At 47.1% G+C, this 20807-nt stretch overlaps 1 protein-coding gene and 1 non-coding gene across 2 annotated transcripts in view; both read right to left on the bottom strand.

Moving 5' to 3' along the window:
* Nucleotides 1–20330, bottom strand: part of LOC119965108 (fibroblast growth factor receptor 4-like) — an 87502-nt gene extending 67172 nt beyond the window's left edge. Inside the window, exons 1-2 of the mRNA XM_038795416.1 lie at nt 19408–20330; nt 8901–9188 (exon numbers count right to left, since the gene is read on the bottom strand). Of these exons, the coding sequence (XP_038651344.1) occupies nt 8901–9006 (106 nt within the window). The 5' untranslated portion in view covers nt 9007–9188; nt 19408–20330. The remainder of the gene's footprint in view (nt 1–8900; nt 9189–19407) is intronic.
* Nucleotides 12037–12108, bottom strand: trnam-cau. The gene has a single exon. It is a non-coding gene; the product is annotated as a tRNA-Met (tRNA).
* Nucleotides 20331–20807: the final 477 nt, after the last annotated feature.

Below are 20807 nucleotides of genomic sequence, written 5' to 3'. Positions count from 1 at the left end.
TGAGCTGCACCATGGAGCGGGCGTCCCCCGCCATGTAGTATACATCCTGCACCAGTCTCAACTGTGGATGCCACCCCTGCAGTGTTGGCCTGGTTGCGTTGGAGAGACAGCATCACTTCCTTGGACAGGAGATTTTGGGACTCCTCCAATCAGCTTTGCAGTCCGAGGAGGAATGCTGTCATCACTTCCTGATGCTTGTGTCTTTGCCTTCGTAGCCCCAGCAGCTCTGGGACGACCAGACTCAGGGCACATCATCAGCCAGGGGCTCAGCAGAGTCCTGGACTCCGGCATCCCTCTGCATGCCAGATCCCTGGGACATTCCTTCCTCCATCTGCTGTGGATCAGCTGTGAGATGCTCACCGGTGTGTGACCCAGAAGCCTGCCTACTAGTTAATCCCCACCGAGGTGTGATACTTGTGCTGGTGGAGGGTGTGGGTGACAGCTGTGAAGCCTCCTCAGTGCTTGTCTCCATCGGAATTGATCTGATTTGTGGTCTCCAGAGGGCGTGATGATGGCTGGACTGGTCGACTGATTGACCTGCAAGGAAAGCCTGAAAGGTGGCATCAATGCATCGCAGGGGATAAATGATGGGAGTGAGTTGACTCATGTGAGGCTTGCACCATGGCTACATGTCTTGAAGGTTCTCACTTTTGTCTGCTGCCCCCAACTCGCCCTCTGCACAGGTGTGGTCCTGCTCCTCGCCGGCCAGTTCAAGGGCTCTCTCCTCATAGGCTGTTGGGCTTCTCAGCTGTGCTCACTCACACCGGTTGTGCTTGAGTTTGCCCTGCAATGAGACTGATGGGGAAAGTGTAGGCAGGTGCCCCTCCTCATGGAGAATGCCATGACAAGTATTAGGAAACAGTGAGATGGATGGTGAGAGATCACCGTGGAAATGTGATGGGCGTGTGAAGAGGTGGAGTGGAAGACATTAGGAGGCAGATTTACCCTGGCTGCACAAAAAAGGTCATTCATCGTCTTCTGGCACTGTTACCCCATCTTCTTATGGAGCAAGCTGGCACTCACTATCACAGCCATTGCCTCCCAGGTGGGGGTGGTGATATTCCTAGATGGAAGTTAGAGACCTGGACTCTAGGCAGCACTGGCAGGCTGGCAGTACCAGGGCGCCCAGATGGCATCAGCAGCGCTAGGATGACACCTTGCCCAAAGGGCAAGCACCTAGGGGCCTCCAATCCCTTGGGAGACACTCACAAGTGCTGTTCCATCTGGTCCACATTTCTGGAAACCAGAACTGAACAGCACTCGCCCAAGGTCTCCAAGGCAAAGGAGATAGATTCCACGCCTCAGGTACCTCGGGAATCTGCACATTAAAGTGAGACTAGCTGTCCTGCTTTAAGATGCAGATTTGCTAAAAAGTGATCCCACCAACAATGGGCGGAATTTACATCGAAGCGTCACGTGCAATCTAACGCAATCTCTGCGGCGAGCTGCCTTTTGGACGCAGCGTGACCATAAAATCACACCGTCTATTGTTGAAAGAAGCATCATTCCCACACTCTCCTTGTGCTCCTCCTGATTAAAAAAATACACACTACGATTGTGATTTCATCAGCCCAGGAAGTCAGCATTTTAGACCAAGGCACAGAATCTTACCATGCTCTTTTAAAGTGTCGGTTCCAGTGAGAAAACTGGGGAGAATCCCATTGGTGCCGATGGCAGGAAACCTCACTGAATATTTAGCCTCTTTATCATTTTTGTTTTCTCCATGTGATTCACACACTCATTGTGGTTTACCTCTGATACGCTTGTCCCGGGAACCTGCAACCAGTGGGGTGCTCCTTTTATTCATTTATTTAGTTTTAAATTAGAGTACCCAATTATTTTTTCCAAGTAAGGGGCAATTTAGCGTGACCAATCCACCTACCCTGCACATCTTTGGGTTCTGGGGGCGAAACACACGCAAACACGCGGAAAATGTGCAAACTCCACACGGACAGTGACCCAGAGCCGGGATCGAACCTGGGACCTCGGCGCCGTGACAGGAGTGGGGGGCTGGTGCCAGGAAGACAGTACCACAGTTCACAGAGGGATCCCTTACCAAACTCCTGGATGGTGTGGAGCAGAGTTCCAGCGAGTGGAGCTCCTCAGTGTACAAAACGGGGCAATGTGTGGCCTAGGCAGCGCATTCCCGTTGAGGCCCCTTATCAAATGAGAGTCACGTTATCAGCCTTGTATTTCTCGATGCGGCAAGCGCCGGGAAACACATGGCTAAACGCGCTCTCTATGGGACTTTGTTCCCATTTAGTAAAATCGCGTCCCCAGTTCTTGAGACTGAGACTTACATCTGCTCTGTGACATGTTGGAAGCATCCATTTCAGGTTGGGGTCTCAAAGTTAGTAACTAAAATCTGAAAACTTTCCCCAAGAACATGAGGAAGAACCGGGAAACTACGAAAGAAAAAAAGTGACAAAAGTGCAGAAAGAAACCTAAAGGTGTGGAAAGCACAGCTTCTTTCAGAATTAATTGTTTGCTAAATACTTTCCCCAGGAATAAGTAATGAAAATCACAATCATGTGGGAGGTCATGGTAACTTTGTGGTTTCTAATTGTTTCTGCCATTACAGATTATTTTTTAAGTGATAGTTTTAGCAACTTTTTTTTAACAAGACTCATACCACTTTGAAAACAATGCTCGCTGTACCCAAATAATGAGGCATCTAATATGGTGGCATTGAAATGAACCTTTCGCGGCCACTAATTCTGGTTATTCCATTGGGGCAATGACATGTCCCTTCATTAATATTGCTGCTTTCCACCGAAGCGCAATCGTGCCTACTCTAATGTTCTACTTAGCACACTGACTGCATTGTGCCACGGTATAAACTTGCTCTGTGGTTATATCTCATAGCTCAGCTTCTTTCTCACTGTAAAGTCACCCGCACCCACAACAAGCATTTCCTCTTTTTGGAGGAATGACACCTGCATTTTACCCTCATAAGTTATCTGAAGTTCCTGAAGGGGAAAGATATTTCAGGAAAAGAGTTTCCATATGATGTAGCCTCCTCCACACTTAACATTTGTGTTATTAAAAGATGTCTCCCACATATTAGGAGAGATATGTCATTTGATCGCAATATGAGGACTCAATATTTAGTTCATTACAAGCCCTTGTACATTTATTTAATGTAACTGAGCTGCAATTGAGTATTTAGGAATGTGAGAATTCTGATTGATTAGCTAAATCAATTTTAGCAGCACGGTAGCACAAGTGGATAGCACAGTAACTTAACAGCGCCAGAGTTCCCAGGTTCGATTCCCCGCTGGGTCACTGTCTGCGCGGAGTCTCCACGTTTTCCCCGTGTCTGTGCTCCGGTTTCCTCCCACAGTCCAAAGACATGCAGTTTAGGTGGACTGGCCATGCTAAATTGCTCTTAGTGTCTTTTAGTGTCCAAAAAGGTTAGGAGGGGTTATTGTTACGGGGATAGGTGGGAAGTGAGGGCTTAATGTGGTTCGGTGCAGACTCGACGGGCCGAATACTGTATGTTCTATGTTCTATGTAATTCTGCCACTCATTAACACCATTAAATTATGCAGATCGGGGGTGGCGGGGGGTCGGAGAATCACCGGGGGCTGGCGTCAATCCCGCCCCGCCGTGTCCCGAAGTCTCCGGCACCAAAGATTCGGTGGGGGCGGGAATCACGCCGCGCCTGTCGGCCCCCCCCCCCCCCCCCCCCCCCCTCCCCGGCGATTCTCCAGCCCGCGATGGGCCGAAGTCCTGCTGCTGTCATGCCTCTCCCGGCGGCGTGGACCAAACCACCTACCTTACCGGCAGGACCAGGTGGCGTGGGCGGGCTCTGGGGTCCTGGGGGCTGGGGGGGGGGGGGGCGATCTGGCCCCGGGGAGTGCCCCCACGGTGGCCTGGCCCACGATTGGGGCACGCCGATCGATCGGCAGGCGGGCCTGTGCCATGGGGCACTCTTTTCCTTCCACCTTCGCCATAGTCTTCACCATGGCGGATGCGGAAGTGACCCCCTCCCCTGCGCATGCGTGGGGATGACTTCAGCAGCCGCTGACGCTCCGGCGCATGCGCGGACTTCCGCCAGCCGGTGAAGTCCCTTCGGCCCCGGCTGGCGTGGCGCCAAAGGCCGTTCCCACCGGCCGGCGGAGTGCCAACCAGTCCGGCATGAGCCTAGCCCCTCAAAGTTAGGTTTTGGCCCCTAAAGGTGCGGAGACTTCCGCACCTTTGGGGCGGCCTGAAGCCGGAATGGTTCACGCCACACCATCACACCGGGACCCCGCGCCCCGCCGGGTAGGGGAAAATCCCGCCCCAGATGTTCCCAGTTCAACCCCAAATCTGTTGAGGTTACTGAATCCCCAAGTATCTGGGGTTTTCCAATAACCCTCAGCTCCTCAATCTAATAAAGGGGACAGGATTCAGAGTGCTTCCTGCTAGAAAGCAGGTGAGTGCGCTAGCTCAGTACGGGATTGGGCTGGCTGAAGAGCCTGCCAAAACTCTTTGTTTGGTGGCACACAAGGATAAACTATCAGAAGACTTGTGTCACCTCCCAGCAGGAGCTCAGATGAAGCAGATTGACATTAAAAAAAGTGCCGACAAGGTAAACCGCAAAAGAAAACTTCACAATATGTATCTCGCCCATTATTGCAATATTTTCCTGGGCATCAGGTACAGCAGGCTAGAACCTGGGAGTTCACCCTTATTCATCAGTAGGTGACCTTTTCAATGGTTCTGAACGCATAGTGGTGAGCGCTGAAATTAATGTTCATCCCCACAAGAACCTTGCTTAATTAATTAAAAGGAGAAATATCAGCTACCTTCCCCTATGAGACCATGTGCTGCTCTTAAATAATGCTGCATTAGCCCATCCTCTCATCACCTCATACTGCTCTCTCTAAATAGCTTTTAATCTTCACACACCACCTGCTTAGACAAGGCCTTCCATCGACCTCCTCAACCTGCTCACAGCGTGATGCCAAATCCTCGTTTAGTTTTGTCTCCGCTCTTCCATTCTAATGGTCTTATAAGGTTTTAATTTCAGGTGACAACAGCAATATGCACTCTGACCAGCCATTTGAGTCCATTACCATCGTTTTGCCTCAATGCTATTACAGGCACAGCTTGAATATCAGCTGTGCACTTGAAGCTACTCATAATACCTAAATATAAACTGTTGAATTCTGTCTCTGAGCCTTAAAACATGCCCCATCCCAAGGCCCTCACTAGTGCTCTCTCCTCCATTAACACATTCCTTAAAACTTACTTCACCTGTCCGTATAGCTCCAAATGTGGCTCATTGTCAAAGTTTTCTTAATAGCGCTTCTGTGAAGCACCTTGCGATGTTACATTAAACGCTCTATATAAATAGTTTTTCTTGTTGCAAAGCACTTTGGGCCAACCTGAGATTTTGAAAGGCAACCAACATAGCTTGGATGTGGCATCAGCTATATACAAGTCCTCCATGGGTATGTGTATAAATCTAATTACAAATTGACACAAAGGCGGCGTGGTGGGGCAGTGTTTAGCACAGCTGCCTCACGGCGGCGAGGACCGAAGTTGGATCCCGGCCCTGGATCACTGTCCGTGTGGAGTTTGCACATTCTCCCCATGTCTGTGTGGGTTTCACCCCCACAATCCAAAGATGCGCAGGTTAGGTGGATTGGTCACGCTAAATTGCCCCTTAATTGGAAAAAAAATTATTGGATACTCTAAATTTATTGCAAAAAAAGGGACTAGTTACTCACTTGAAAATGCAAATCCCGTTAGATCTCGTGAGGCATCACGAGCTGTTTAAATCTTGTGAGAGGCCTCTCGTGGGATTTACCGGCCACGTTGTATCCCGAGTCGGGTACAGCGCAGCCGTTAGATCACAGGTTCACCTTTTCTCCATACTGCTGCAGGTATAGTCACTCAGTAGGTCTCAATTGCCTGGACTTGCAACAAACCTTATTTTCTCTTTGATCGAATGAACTAATCATAGCTGACAATATCGGAGGTTCTGACTGCTCAGCTGGTCACTGAAGGACACATTCCATAAGGAAGGGAACCATATAAATGGGTAAGCAGTGAGGAGGATAAACGGCAAACAAAAAAATTATATTTGGACGACAAGAACGCAGATGTCTTCCTTGCACGTTTAACCGTCAGCCATAGTTTGTGGTACTTTTACTAATTAAGTCACAATGTGCAATTGATGCAATTGTGGTATAAATTAGTTTAATCCAACACAATCTGCATAACAAAATGACTAGACTGTCTACTGCCATTTATAGTGTAAAAAGCTTTGAAATGAAAGCATATCTAGATGGTGCATTATGAAACATTCCAACGATATGAAGAAATTGAACTTTAGATTGAGTTTTATACAATTCCCCAAAAAAAATTCAGTGCCTAAATGTGAGGGGGTGGTTGGAAAAGGAGACTTCTGCAGCCAAAATCCTGCTATTCATTAAACAAGCAACCCTTAATTGGCTTCCAGGTCTGCAACAATTAAATATTCCTGAAAATTAGCCAAGTTCCTTCACTTTCCATTCAAGAGGAGCAGAGCAGAGTTGCTTGCAGGCCGTGTGAACTCCACGCCTCATCTTGGCTGCTATGTGTGAGACGTTCACTCCATTCATAATAAACTGACAGCTTCTGTTTCTGCTGCCACAGACTGCAGTGGGGAGGGAGGGAGGTTGAGGGAGGGGGGTGGTTGGATTGTGCTTTCCAGAATGGCAGGCCAGCTTCTTTTCCCTTCTCCCCCTCCCCCGCCTCCTCCTGGTCCAGCCACCCCCTTACTTCATAGGTTTTGGCCTGAGGCCACCAATCTCACATTAAAGCCCGGAACATTGAAGGATAGAGTGACACACAGAATCGAGCCTGAGCGGGTGCTCTTTATACACAAATGTACACAATTCCCAGGGACAATAACTGGGCCACCACTCAAAAGCAGGCTAGATTACAGTGCGCATTTCTGTGGACAAAGGCCTCTCTCTGGGTCGAGACTTTGGGGGCAGCATGTGAGACAGGCTAATGAGATCTCACGCAGCAAATCCCTCAGTAGCCGCACTACGTCCTAATATTCCTCCTTTAACCCTTTGCACACCAAGAATGATTTACATGTTACAAACCACACAGTGCTCCCTTGGCAACCTTAAAATGTCTCCCACAAACAAATCATCACCATTTAAGTCTTAGAGAATTGAAGTATTATAATATTTTATAATGTATTTGAGGGGTGGAGTTGGATGACTTCTAATAATTCACGTGATTAAGGTTGTAAATTGCTGCAGATGGAACAGGACCAGCTAACTCAGCATAAAACAGGATTCATGAACAGCAGGTCCTAAACAATTTTCTTATATTCACCCTTTAAGCTTTGCGGTTTGAACCTTGGCCTGTTCTGGTTTCATTTATTTAAATGGGAGGAGAAGTGATGGTACTACAATCATGGTTAGGGAGGTATAATGGTGCTCCTATAGATTGTAAGCCAGAAACTGCAGTTGGAAATGACTGTGTAGATGTCAGATGAGAACAGAATAATGTCCAGTTGTGGGGCTTCCCATGGTCAAATAGGTCACCAGTACTCGCTGTTCATTGATCACATACCAAGGATCGTCACTTGGGCAAATTATCAAAAGGTGACTGGTATTATGAAGCTGTGCTCCAGCAAGGAATCAACACGTTTTGGAAAACAGGTGGCAATGGGAGATAGTTGGGAGGGGAAAGATGAGGGAGAAAAAAATATACTGTTGATCCACTCTGGGTGCAGTCCAATATGATCAGAGCCTGCAGAACTGCTCAACCAATATGTTGAAGCTCTATAATGAGCAGCAGGTGTTTTTTAAAATCTCACAGATCAGTTTATTTTTCTTGTCCCACATTCATGAGGTAATGAGTCATCTTCCGATATGACTTCACTGACAAAAGCAACTTCACATTACCTCAGCCAAATGGTCAATGCATGGTTATTGCCTCTTGGGGTAGAGGTCACCACAGTCCAACAATTGAATTGTCTTGAAGCTCCCAGTTAAGAGGCAGCGGGAGAGCAGAAACTGGTTCAAGAACCAAGCACTGAGGGCGGGATTCTCCCATCCCGCGGCAGAGTGTCCACGCCGTCGTAAACGGGCTGCTCCCAGGACTAATTCTGGCCTGCACGGCACTGGAGCGGTTCACGCCGCTCTAGCTGCGGATCCTGGCGCGAACTGGGCATCGCGGGATCCGTGCATTCGCAGTGGCGCCGGCGCCAACGTGTGCATGCGCTGTGGCTTCCTTCAACGTGCCGGCCCCGACGCAACATGGCACAGGACTACAGGGGCCGGCAGGTAGGAAATTAGTCCCCCAGCCAGAGAGTCCGGCCCACCAATCGGTAGACCCCGATTGCGGGCCAGGCCACATCAGGGGCCCCCACCGGGGTCGGGGCCCCGCTACCCCCCACAGGCCGCCACCCGATTCTTCCATGCTGAGTTACCGCTGGCTGAGAGCAGCTGTGGGTGGCGCCAGCAGGACTCAGCGTTTCCACGACAGCCGCTCAGCCCATCACAGCCTGAGAATTGGTGGGCTGGCCGCGTAGATCGGCCCGTGACCAGCGCCGCGCCAACCACGCCGGCGTCGATAAATCGCGTGCCAGCGTCGGGGCGGCATGGCCCGGCCGCGGGGATTCTCCTGCCCGGCCCAGGGCTGAGAGAATCCCGCACAGGGAATGAAAGTTCTATGCAATTAGAACTAGCAATGGGCAACCATCAGCCAGGAGTCACTAGAGGAATGAAATCCAGTTTACCTGCCATTACACAGGAGTATTATTTGATCCAGAGCTAGTTGAGGTCAGACTTAACTAAGGATTGATTCTTTCCAGTCTATAAGGCTTATTTTACTGACTGAGTCTTTGCAAGAGCTCTGATAGAGAATTCTACATTGCCAACCAATTTGCATAATTTTACTCTTACCTGGTTGAGTGGTCTTCTCTTCCAATTGTGATTTAGTGGGCCTCAACACAGTGAGCGTAATGAGGATGACCATGTAGAGACACAGTTTATACAACACGTGGCTCATTCCTCTTCTTTTGATTGAAAATCAAAGGAATTGTAAACCTTCCAATCTTTGTAACTCAGCTGCTCAGGGCACTCATTGGTGATGTTGGGAGATAGATGGGCCCCCGACACTTTGTATCTCAGTTGCTCTGTCCACTCATTGACAGAGACCTGTGAATCAGTTCTTCAGGTGCAGGAAGTCTGCTGGAAAATAAAATTAAATGATCAGCTCAAAATGAACAGCTCCCCCTGTGAAATCATGTTTCCACTAAGTATCTCTAGGGTGAATGCAGCATGACTTTGCACGTCACAAAGACTGAAACAGTTGAGCCTCCTATCCGCAGTGTTTTACCAATGAATTTGTCCCAACTGTTCTTGGTAGGCCTATAATGTGTTTATATTCAAGATCCCTGGTGGTTGTCTGGTGAAGAAATGGGGACGGTGAGGGTGGTGGCTGGAGGATTAAGGAGGAAAAAGAAAGGGCAAAAAGTTATTTATGTTATTTTATTGTCGGTATTTATTTCATTGGGATCAGACTTTGACTATGAGGGGCAGCATGGTGGCGCAGTTGGTTAGCCCTGCTTCCTCACGGCGCCGAGGTCCCAGGTTTGATCCCGGCTCTGGGTCATTGTCCGTGTGGAATTTGCACATTCTCCCCATGTTTGCGTGGGTTTCGCCCCCACAACCCAAAAATGTGCAGGGTAGGTGAATTGGCCACGCTAAATTGCGCCTGAAGTGGAAAAAATGAATTGGGTATTCTAAATTTATTTTTAAAAAGACTTTGACTATGAATACCTGAGTAGATATGAGGACTATTCACCTCTGCTCCCTTCCATTTTATTAGATTTCTACCTGAGATTGCCATTGACTAGTCTAAACAGGAATAATTATCAGTAAGTACACCCGCAAATTTGTCACAAGCCGTTCCTTATCTTGTAGACTTGCATTCATTTCCAATGCAGGGTGTGCAAAGCGAAATGAAACCTCAATTACTGACCCTTTGAGGTACATTCACCTTTATTTCATAGCACATAGAACATAGAGAATACAGTGCAGAAGGAGGCCATTCGGCCCATCGAGTCTGCACCGACCCACTTAAGCCCTCACATCCACCCTATCCCCATAACCCAATAACCCCTCCTAACCTTTTTGGTCACTAAGAGTAATTTAGCATGGCCAATCCACATAACCTGCACGTCTTTGGACTGTGGGAGGAAACCGGAGCACCCGGAGGAAACCCACGCACACACGGGGAGAACGTGCAAACTCCACACAGACAGTGACCCAGCGGGGAATCGAACCTGGGACCCTGGCGCTGTGAAGCCACCATGCTATCCACTTGTGGTACCATGCTGCCCCTAGGTAATAATGTGGCAAACCAACCTTCTGCCCCTTTGCACAGTGGGCTAAACAGCTGACTTGTAATGCAGAACAATGCCAGTGCCGCAGGTTCAATTCCCGTACCGGCCTCCTCGAACAGGCGTCGGAATGTGGCAACTAGGGGCTTTTCATAGTAGCTTCATTGAAACCTACTTGTGACAATAAGCAATTATTATTATTATTATACAACCTATTTGATTTTTATTCAATTGAAATCAATGGGATGAAGATTGTGGGGGTTGACGGATGGGGGTGGTAAACCCTCCTCAAGGGTCTGGGATCCCCCGCCAGATGACTGTTCAGATGATAATGCTGAAATTCCACTCCTCGATTTCTCTCGTCTCCTGCTTCTTTTTTTTCTTTAAATTTAGAGTTCCCAATTAATTTTTTCCAATTAAGGGGCAATTTAGTGTGGCCAATCCGCCTACCCTGCACATCTTTGGGTTGTGGGGGAAAAACCCACGCAGACACGGGGAGAATGTGCAAACTCCACACGGACAGTGAGCCAGAGCCGGTTTCGAACCTGAGGGTCACTTTCGCAAGGGCAATTAGGGATATGCAATAAATGCTGCTGGTCGTGACTGCAAAGCCCACATCCCATGTATTTTGTTCTAAAATTCAGCAAAATTGAAATCAGCAAAATCGGCTTGTATCACTTGGGAGAATTAGTTCATTTTCTGTTCAATGAGGTTGGAGCTTGCTAGTCAAGAGCCCTCAAATTCACCTGTGCATCCTGGCATTGATTTTATTAAAATAAATTTAAGAGTACCCAATTGATTTTTTCCAATTAAGGGGCAATTTAGCTTGGCCAATTCACCTGTCCTGCACATCTTTGGGTTGTGGGGGTGAAACCCACGCAAACACGGGAAGAATGTGCAAACTCCACAGGACAGTGACCCAGAGCCGGGATCAAACCTGGGACCTCAGCACCGTGAGACAGCAGGGCTAACCCACTGCGCCACCGTGCTGCCCCCATCCTGGCATTGATAAAAGTCTGCAACATCCGATGAATCATACCTGCATGCAATCTTCAAACCTTAAGGTGTGCCTGCACTCTTGCATTTAGCAAATGTATATAAAATATAGTATGCATACTGTGGCTCTTATTATAGAATCCCTACAGTGCAGATTGAAGCCATTCAGCCCATCGGGTCTACACTGACGCTCTGAAAGAGCATCCAACCTCGACCCATTCCTCTGCTCTATCCCTGTAACCACATAACCCCACCCAAACTTTGGACACTAAGGGACAACTTAGAATTACCAATCCACCTAACCTGCGCAACTTTGGACTGTGGGAGGAAACTGGAGCATCCGGAGGAGGCCCACAGGGAGAATGTGCAAGCTCAACACAGACAGTCACCCAAGAATTGAACTCGGGTCCCTGGCACCTTGAGGCAACATGCTAACCACTGTGCCGCCATGCACCCTTCTAATCTTGTGGTAAATTAATTATTGAGTTCAGTCAGGAAATGAATGAAATGAAATGAAAATCGCTTATTGTCACGAGTTGGCTTCAATGAAGTTACTGTGAAAAGCCCCTAGTCACCATATTCCGGCGCCTGTCCGGGGAGGCTGGTACAGGAATCGAACCGTGCTGCTGGCCTGCTTGGTCTGCTTTTAAAAGTCAGCGATTTAGCCCAGTGAGCTAAACCATCCCCTAAAATGTAACTAGCAGAGAATGGTTTCGATCCATCGACCTCTGGGTTATGGGCCCAGCACGCTTCCGCTGCGCCACTCTGCTCTCGGAAATCTGGTGCATTGTATATTAAGACCATTCTGTTCCATAAGACAATTGATACAGAATTTTACAGGTGATGATACAAGCCCCATCCTTATCTGGACAGGGAACTAATTTTATTTTTGATCTTTTAAATGCATGCTTCTATTGTTAACAAGGCACTCTTAGCCCACTCATGGTTTAATGGGAAAATACATTGCCCAATGTGATGCTCAGCTACATGCACAAAGGTCCCCAATTCATTACAGGGTCTATGTTCAATTTCCACCTGGGCAGCAAGAGCTAAATCTCGCCCTTGGCTTTGCAGAGGAAAAATCTACCTGGATTTCCATGTTTCGCCACAGGACAGCAATTCTTTCTTGCAAGTCCATTCAGATTGAATGAATAAAGATTTCGGATCAGCTGTGATGATCCCCACAGTTAAATAGCGTGCTGGAACTTACTACACTGATTCATGGATAAGGACGATGGGAGCCAGTGGAGCTCATCACACTGCATCATCAGAAAGTGTGTGAGGAAACTGGGAAAAAGCAATACTGTCTGAAAATAGGGACTGAACAGGCAGCTGAAGGAACGCAGCTCATTAAATGGATGCCACCTCCTCATATCAACAAGACCCTATATCGCATACAATGTTCACTCACTGGACATGGAAGTAGTTTCAAGGGGCCTGTTCTAGTTTTGAAAGAGGCAACCCTCCCCACCTGCCGCCCACACCCCCGACGCACCCCCCACCCCCCGCCCACTCGAGATCACAGGAAAAGATGCAGTATGCTTGATTAGTTTCTTTAACTTGGGAGCACAACAGCAAACAGTTGTGAAAGCAGGCAATCTTGACTAACAGCAGGTCCTCTGTCTACTGAAAAGAGCATGTCCGTCTTCCTCTCACTCTCTCTTCCTGTTGTTTTAAAGTCAGGATCCGAAAGAGCTTTGCTCAAGACAGGGGAGTAATTCTTCTATCGTCCGCTCTCACTTGTCTGAGACATCAAGGGCCATCTGTTCATTCTGCTGTTAGCACACGATTGACAAAGAACTCTCTTACTTTCCAACATGGTTTAAAGCACGCTCTCTCCATCTATCTCCCCCCTCCCCCCCTCCATCCCCCATACACCCATTCACTAACTACAACCAACCATTCCTGAAACCCTAAAGCTTTGGCTCTGATACGTCAACACTCGTCGCTTATCTCTGACATTTGTCGTTTGTCTAGCATTTGTCAAGTGGACTAAGGCGGGCTTTTTTTGCCAGCTTAATTGTGTAAGCTGTTCTCTTCATAATTAGACATAAAATTCACAGCTCATTCTAGTCAGTCCCTTGTCATAATGCCAGCTCCCCGTTCTGTACTCTCCTTTGTCCCGACCACAGTGATGTGGACTTTAATTGGCATTCAGTGAATTATCTGTCGGCTCTCCTGATAGTTTAGCGAGCTCATTCAGAGAATCGCACAGATCTCAAAGATCCCACGATTGATTCTCAGCTGAGTAAAGGTGCAACTATCAGTCTCCCCAACATCTGGAGTGCATGTCAGGTGAGGTCAAGGATTGTGTTGTCTGTGGTGCCTCCCGTAGTTGAATAGTCTGTTAGTCCTAAAATTGAGGCTTTAATGATGACTTGAATAAGTTACTAGACATGCGTACACCAGGAGGTAATATTTTCAATAGAGGTGGGGGGGAGACGACACACATTGGGATATACATAAATACAAACTGAAACTTCACATCAGGAAATTCCCTTCTCTGATCATAAGGGTTAGGCCATCTTGATATTAATGAATTGGTACTTTATCTCACCCAAGCCAATTAATGTCAATGTGGAGATATGAAGTTGCCCTCTTACAATGTTCCTCTTCCCATCCAATATAAATAACAGGCAGAATTTGTAGGCAGTAGAGATCAAACTGGTACTGAGTGAGCAGCAGACAGACACAGGCTTGCACAGAGAGCAGATGGAACATTTAGAGCCAGGCTGGCACACAGATTGAGGGAGGCCCCTGTCTCCGACACTGTGAGAAAAGCAGATGAGTCTCTTGTTAGCGCACCAAGTGAGTTGGACAGATACAGGCAAGACTGGCACTCTAGCTGAATCTTTATCATCATCAAAAAAATTTTAGTCATTGAGAGCATTTGGGTGGTCCGGCCCCTCTCGGATCAGAGTTACGACCTAAGTCGCAATCTTGCTAGAGGTGAGACTATCTGCGTGGGTCTCCTCTGGGTGCTCCGGTTTCCTAGCACAGTCCAAAGATGTGCAGGTTAGTTGGATTGGCCGTGCTAAATTGCACCTTAGTATCCAGCGATATGCAGGTCAGGTTGCAGGGGATGGAGCTGGTTGGGTGGGGGAGTAAGCTTGGTGCAGACTCAATGGGCTGAATGACCTCCTTCTGCCCTGTAGGGGTTCTATGATACTCTGATGGATACCTGACACGGATCTCCTGGAGGCAGGAATATATCGGGGAGCTGAACCAATATCCGGCATTCCAAATTTCCTCACGCCTCCCTTCAAAGCCACCTCCTCAGTGTTGGTAAGAAAGAGTTTCTGGCAGGTATACAGAATGCGTTGAACAGATGGACCCCTGACGATTTCCAAGAAGGATTGGGATAGTCAGGGTCCAGACCAGCACAGAGAGTGAGCAAAAGAGACAGAATTCAAGGTCACACATAAATGAAAAAAATGGATAGGGTTCGGGTTAAGAGTGCATTAATATAGGTTACACCAAGAGGATGAGTACATAAATGTAAATGTACTGTTTAATACTTTCATCAAGTATTCGCAGAAGATATGAGCAAGATATGAGAAATATCTGATCTTCTCCAAAGAAGGTTTTTGCAGGAAAGATAATCCAGAACGTCACTTTAAATTCAACTGCAGGAGCAGTACTAGAGGAGGCAGCTTTAAGCTAGCGAAAGGAAATTTTAGGATTGATATCAGGAAATGTCTCTTCACGAAACAAATTGTTAAAATGTGGAAGAAATGTCTTAACGAAAGTGGAAACAAAAGCACTGAAGTCATATAGGAAACAATTGGATGCTGTAGTGAGCTGATGTTAAGAGTTTCTCTGGACGGATAAATTAGGACGGACAAATATCTCCCTCATCTATATTATCTTATGACCATAAACATCACATGCACATATATGGAAGCCATTAACACGAAAGATACTATACAATAGCTTGGGTGGCTGATGCAACCTGCCCCTGCAAGAGTGTGAAGCAGCCTTGGAACTAAAGATTTCATTCACATCGGATTCTCTTACCCCGGGGCCAGGCCGGAGAATCGCCGCGACCAGCGCGAATCACGCCATGCCGCCCCGACGCCAGGAGGCGATTCTCCGGAGAATTGGTGCCATTGGCGCCAGCGCGGTCGGCACGGAGCTGGTCAGGGCTGCTCCAAGGGGCCCCCCGGCGATTCTACAGCTGGGATAGGCCGAGCAGTCAGACAAAAATCCCAAGTCCCATCGGTGCCGCTCTAACCTGGTCTTACCCGGCGGGACCTCGGCATGGAAGGATCTGGGGGTGGCCTGTGGGGGGGGAAAAGGGGGTCCGACCCCGGGGGCGGCCTACGCTGTGGCCTAGCCCGCGATCGGGGCTCACTGATCGGTGGGCAAGCCTCTCGGGCTGGGGGCCTCCTTTGTTCCGTGCCGGCCCCTGTGGCCTTACGCCATGTTGCGTTGAGGCCGGCACGGAGAAGGGAGACACCGCGCATGTGCGGAAATCGCGCCGGTCCCACTGCGCATGCACAGACCCGCGGCGCCCATCTGACGCCGGGATCGGCAGCTGGAGTGGTGTGGGTTACTCCAGTGCCGTGCTGGCCCCATGTAGGGGTCAGAATTGTTACTCCTGAGGCCATGATGACGCCGTCGGGAAACGCGACGGCATTTATGATGGCGTGAACACAGCCTCAGGATCAGAGAATCCCATTGTTCCTCAAAAGATGGCCTGAGAAGATACCTGTTGCATTACAAGTATTCATTCACCTTTTAGGACTAGAATTTCTCTCTGTTATCACTCAGACCATATTGCTCTATTGTAAAGAAATTGTTCATGCACCGTAAAACAACCTCTATGTGCCTGCCTTTTGAGCTGGATTAAAAGTCCACCGTTGTGGGTCAAATACAGAGATTACATGCACCATTCAAATACATTTAAAGACTGTTCAGCATCAGCTTTCTGATCCATGGAATCAAATAAAATGTTGATAATTCCAAGATATTTGTAATACACTTCGTAACAGAGAGCAAGAGAAGAGAGTTAGCACTGATCTGTTCCCCACGGTCAGTACAATATTGTGTCTCTCATATATTCCAATATCATAGAATCATAGAATTTACAGTGCAGAAGGAGGCTATTCGGCCCATCGAGTCTGGCACTTGGAAAGAGCACCCTACCCAACCCCACAGCCCCACCCTATCCCCATAACCCAGAAACCACACCCAACACTAAGGCAATTTTGGACACTAAGGGCAATTTATCATGGCCAATCCACCTAACCCGCACATCTTTGAACTGTGGGAGGAAACCGGAGCACCCGGAGGAAACCCACGCACACACGGGGAGAATGTGCAGACTCCGCACAGACAGTGACCCAAGCCGGGAATCGAACCTGGGACCCTGGAGCTGTGAAGCAATTGTGCTAACCGCTATGCTACCGTGCTGCCCAATATTAACGAGCACTTCAAAAAAATAACAGCTCTTTTCTGCAAATCTCTTACCTCCCCTATTGAATGTGTTCCTGAGCTGTTCTGTAGGTCTGGGTTACTTTCCAGCACTCGTCTCATGATGTGAGTGAATGCATCAATTTTTAACAGTGAACCCTTAACCTGCTGGCCTGTTACAGAATTGCTTGTCCAGCACATTGGCCAATTTTGTGAAGTATTTTGAGATGTAATCAATTACAGTGGGCGTGCAAAATTTCTGTTACACCTCAGAAGAGCAGGACACTGTCAGTTTGGATGCATTTTAAATACATTTAGCGGTGTCTTGTTAAACCATGAGTTAATAATATCGCTGCTTTGATTATTTATTCCAGTGAATTCATTTAGGAACAGTGCAAAATAACCTTGCAAGTACAATGTCTCCTATTACAATCACTCATGTACACATTGATAAGAGGCAACTTTAAACAGTAATTAATATGCATTGGAAAAAGTATCATTCACGCTTTCAGCACGTACTGGCTGGTGCCTACTGGAATCTGATGGGGACTATCTATTTCCTCTAAGGAAGTTGGTTTTCTCTAAGTAGTCTGAATGAGGTTGACCCTTTTGATTGATAACATTTCCTCAGCGAATTCCAAAAGATCAAATCTCATTGAATTCATTCTTACCGTATGGATATCCTTATCAGTGCAAGGCAATGACTTTTAGAAAATTACACCAGGAGATCCTGAGCATGGGAGTAAGACTCAATCTGAGAGCGCATTTGGAATTCTCCGGCAGAATACAGGATAGTTTGTTCTCCGAAACCTCTAAAAGAATGAGACTTCTGTCCTTCTGAGTTAGTGTTTGAATGGCTAAGACAATAAATGTATATGTAAGCCAGTGATTATTAGCCTATCTGGGGCAGCACTGTAGCACACTGGTTAGCACTGTTGCTTCACAGCTCCCGTGTCCCAGGTTCAGTTCCCGGCTTGGGTCACTGTCTGTGCGTAGTCTGCATGTTCTCCCCATGTCTGTGTGGGTTTCCTCTGGGTTTCCTCTCACAAGTCCAGAAAGACGTGCTCTTAGGTAATTTGGACATTCTGAATTCTCCCTCTGTGTACCCGAACATGCGCCAGAATGTGGCGACTAGGGGCTTTTCACAGTAACTTCATTGCAGTGTTAACATAAGCCTACTTGTGACATTAAAGATTATTATTATGATTGCAGAGGAGGATTACTGCAGGTGATCGGGATAGGCGGATATAGCAATACCCCTTGAGACCCGTTCAGAAGTGGATCAGTGGCATTTACAGTTTGATTAAATTAACCAGGTGATATCTGTAGACAGGAAACTGCCTCAATGGTGTAAAATTACTCTAAATACACATAATTTTAGGTAAAGACTAGCTTTTCCCCACCATGACAAGTTTTTGTGAATGATATATTTCTGATACAAGCCCCAACAACAGCAGCACCTCTGCTTAGAGCGTGTCATTTCACATCAAAACCTTCATGCAAAAGGACTGGGTTAGAACAAATTTGACAGTGTAAACCATTGCAAGTTCATTTCAATTAACATTGTGTTGTAGAAAGAATCAATGAAAAGATCTGGTAGAAAACTTACAAATAGATTATTGTGGCCGACTCACTGACCATGCTCATCTCGAAAGATTAATGTTGAAGACACTGGGGTGAGTGATTTTGTTCTGTTTGGAAAGAATCTTAGGCGTGATCATACTTAGGGCAGCACAGTGGTTAGCATTGCTGCCTGCGGCGCTGAGGACATGGGTTCGAATCCTGGCCCTGGGTCCCTGTCCGTGTGGAGTTCGCACATTCTCCCTGTGTCTGCGTGGGTCTCACCCCCACAACCCAAAAGATGTGCCGTTTAGGTGGATTGACCGCACTAAATTGTCCCTTAATTTGAAAAAATAATTGGGTACTCTAAATTTATTTTTAAAAAGGCGTGATCATACTTAATTCCCAGGAATGATTTTACAAAATGTCCCATAGTGTTCAATTTAATTCAGTGTAACAGGTCGCAGCAGCCAGAATCTTACGTGTGGCATCTCTTCAGGATTTTGATTATTACATATATTTCTTACTATATTCACAACCATTCACTAACTAGAATGAAGGACGGCAGTGATTCTCGCCACATTCATTATTTTGATCTTGAATCTTCAGGTGGCAATAGCCAAAGAATAAAACACTGCTGCTTCAGAGGAAGGAGTTGAGCTGACTGCTCAGGTATGGACTTGCTCCTTCAAAATTTGTACGAAACCTGATAACGATGGTAAAATATTAATACATTTCTCCCGTGCAAAAGTTTAATGTAAAGAAAATTAATTACTAATTACTGGCTTCCCTGAAATGAGAAATGAACATTAAGAAAATTAACAGGATAAGTGGGGTGGTGAAAATACAGGGTTAGGGAATCCTAGATGCACCCGGGGAAATATTTTGATTTCTCCATATGTCCAGTTCACCCGTGAGAATTATATATCCAGTTGGCTGGTCACAATCTGTTGCAGAAGAGTGTGCATTCTGGTGTTTATCACAAGCAATCAGGAGGCTTCAACCCACACAGATTGGTATGGTATACATTAAACACACACACAGGCACATATGTGTCTGCCATCACCACTGCTTACTTAATGCAAGAGACCTACCTCTTTGAAAATCTTCAGAGCATCCCAGGAAATTATTAACTGCACGAGTCGAACCTCAGATGTTGGTTGGAACAACCGGTTGATCCATACAAGTCTCAAGATCAAGGTTCGTGCGTTACGGTACAGGGAACTCCACCAACTCGTTGTCCTTCCCCTCAATGCACACTGAAACGGAAAATGCTGCAAGAAATTCTACCGAGTATCTGTACACCAGTCAGTCAGAGTCACAAACACATCGAAAGGGAGACTGGTGCCCCCGTTGCACAGGGAAGAAGAGGGGCACAGAGACACTAAACCTGAGCTCCAATAATGGTATTCAATTCTCCAGCAAAGCAAAAGCTTCTTCAAATGCAAACTGGTTAATCCCAGGAAAGTTCGCTTCTCTGGTTGTCCCAGCAATTCCTGTGAAACGCAACTGCTGCCAGAAGAAGAATTCTCCTGCAACTTGCGAACCTTTGGCACAGCCAGGAGTCGACTTTACCTGATAGCACCTCCTTTACTGCCTTCGGACTTCATACCCTGGCAGTCACGAATGTGCTGCACAGATAATTCCAAAGTAAACAACACAAAGTTCTAGGCGGGAAGAGCGTTGTTTACACACTTGGATCACTGAAGAAAACGTTTTTTAACTCTTAACACAAAAGCCGTCGTCTCCTCCTGGCAATGGGACTGCTGTTCCCAGAGAGAGGTGTTCCAGTTTGTACTCGCACTGGACGGAGGATGTAGCTGCAGACCTCACCGCTCTCTTGCCTGTTCTCTCAGCTCGCTCTCTGCACACAACTGTCTGACTGAGACAGTATTGCCAAAGCATGTGCCCTGAAGGGGTCAGCAGCATTAGAAATCTCAATTAGCAGCTCTCGCGTTACACCCACTGTTTGCTGGAAGGTTCTCTATCTCTCACTCACTCTGAGGTAACAATAGCTCTTAAAGGGAGCTGAAAGAGAGGGGGTGGCTCCAGTCCCCTGGCACCTCCCCCCTACCCCCCCAGCTCTGCACTAAAATCCTTTCACACACTAGAAGGAGAAAAGGTAGCGTTTGTCCTATCTGTGGAGAATAGGATTAACCCTTTTCAATGCAGGCTCCTCGCTGCAACAATGACAACCTGCTTTCTGCTACAGTACCTAGTCACTTAGAAAACACTGCTACCCTCCAGAAGGGACTGACCAAGAGGGAATTCTTCACATATTTTCAGTATTCAAGGAATTGTGAGTGAAAGTTGACATTTCAAAACATTATACAAATATTCTTTATTGTGATTTTTCTCTCTCGCACATTATTGTCAAAATTTGGTCTGAACGATGTGGAAACACTTCCTCTGCCCCATTCAACCTTGAGCCATGTCCCCTCCTACTGAAAAATCTGGTTCCTACTCCTTACCGAACCTTGATCACAGATATTGA

Source organism: Scyliorhinus canicula, chromosome 4 (genome assembly GCF_902713615.1).
Source record: "Scyliorhinus canicula chromosome 4, sScyCan1.1, whole genome shotgun sequence".
NCBI classification, from domain to species: domain Eukaryota; kingdom Metazoa; phylum Chordata; class Chondrichthyes; order Carcharhiniformes; family Scyliorhinidae; genus Scyliorhinus; species Scyliorhinus canicula.
The sequence above is the reverse complement of the archived record's forward strand: the minus strand, read 5'-3'. Positions and strand labels throughout refer to the sequence as shown.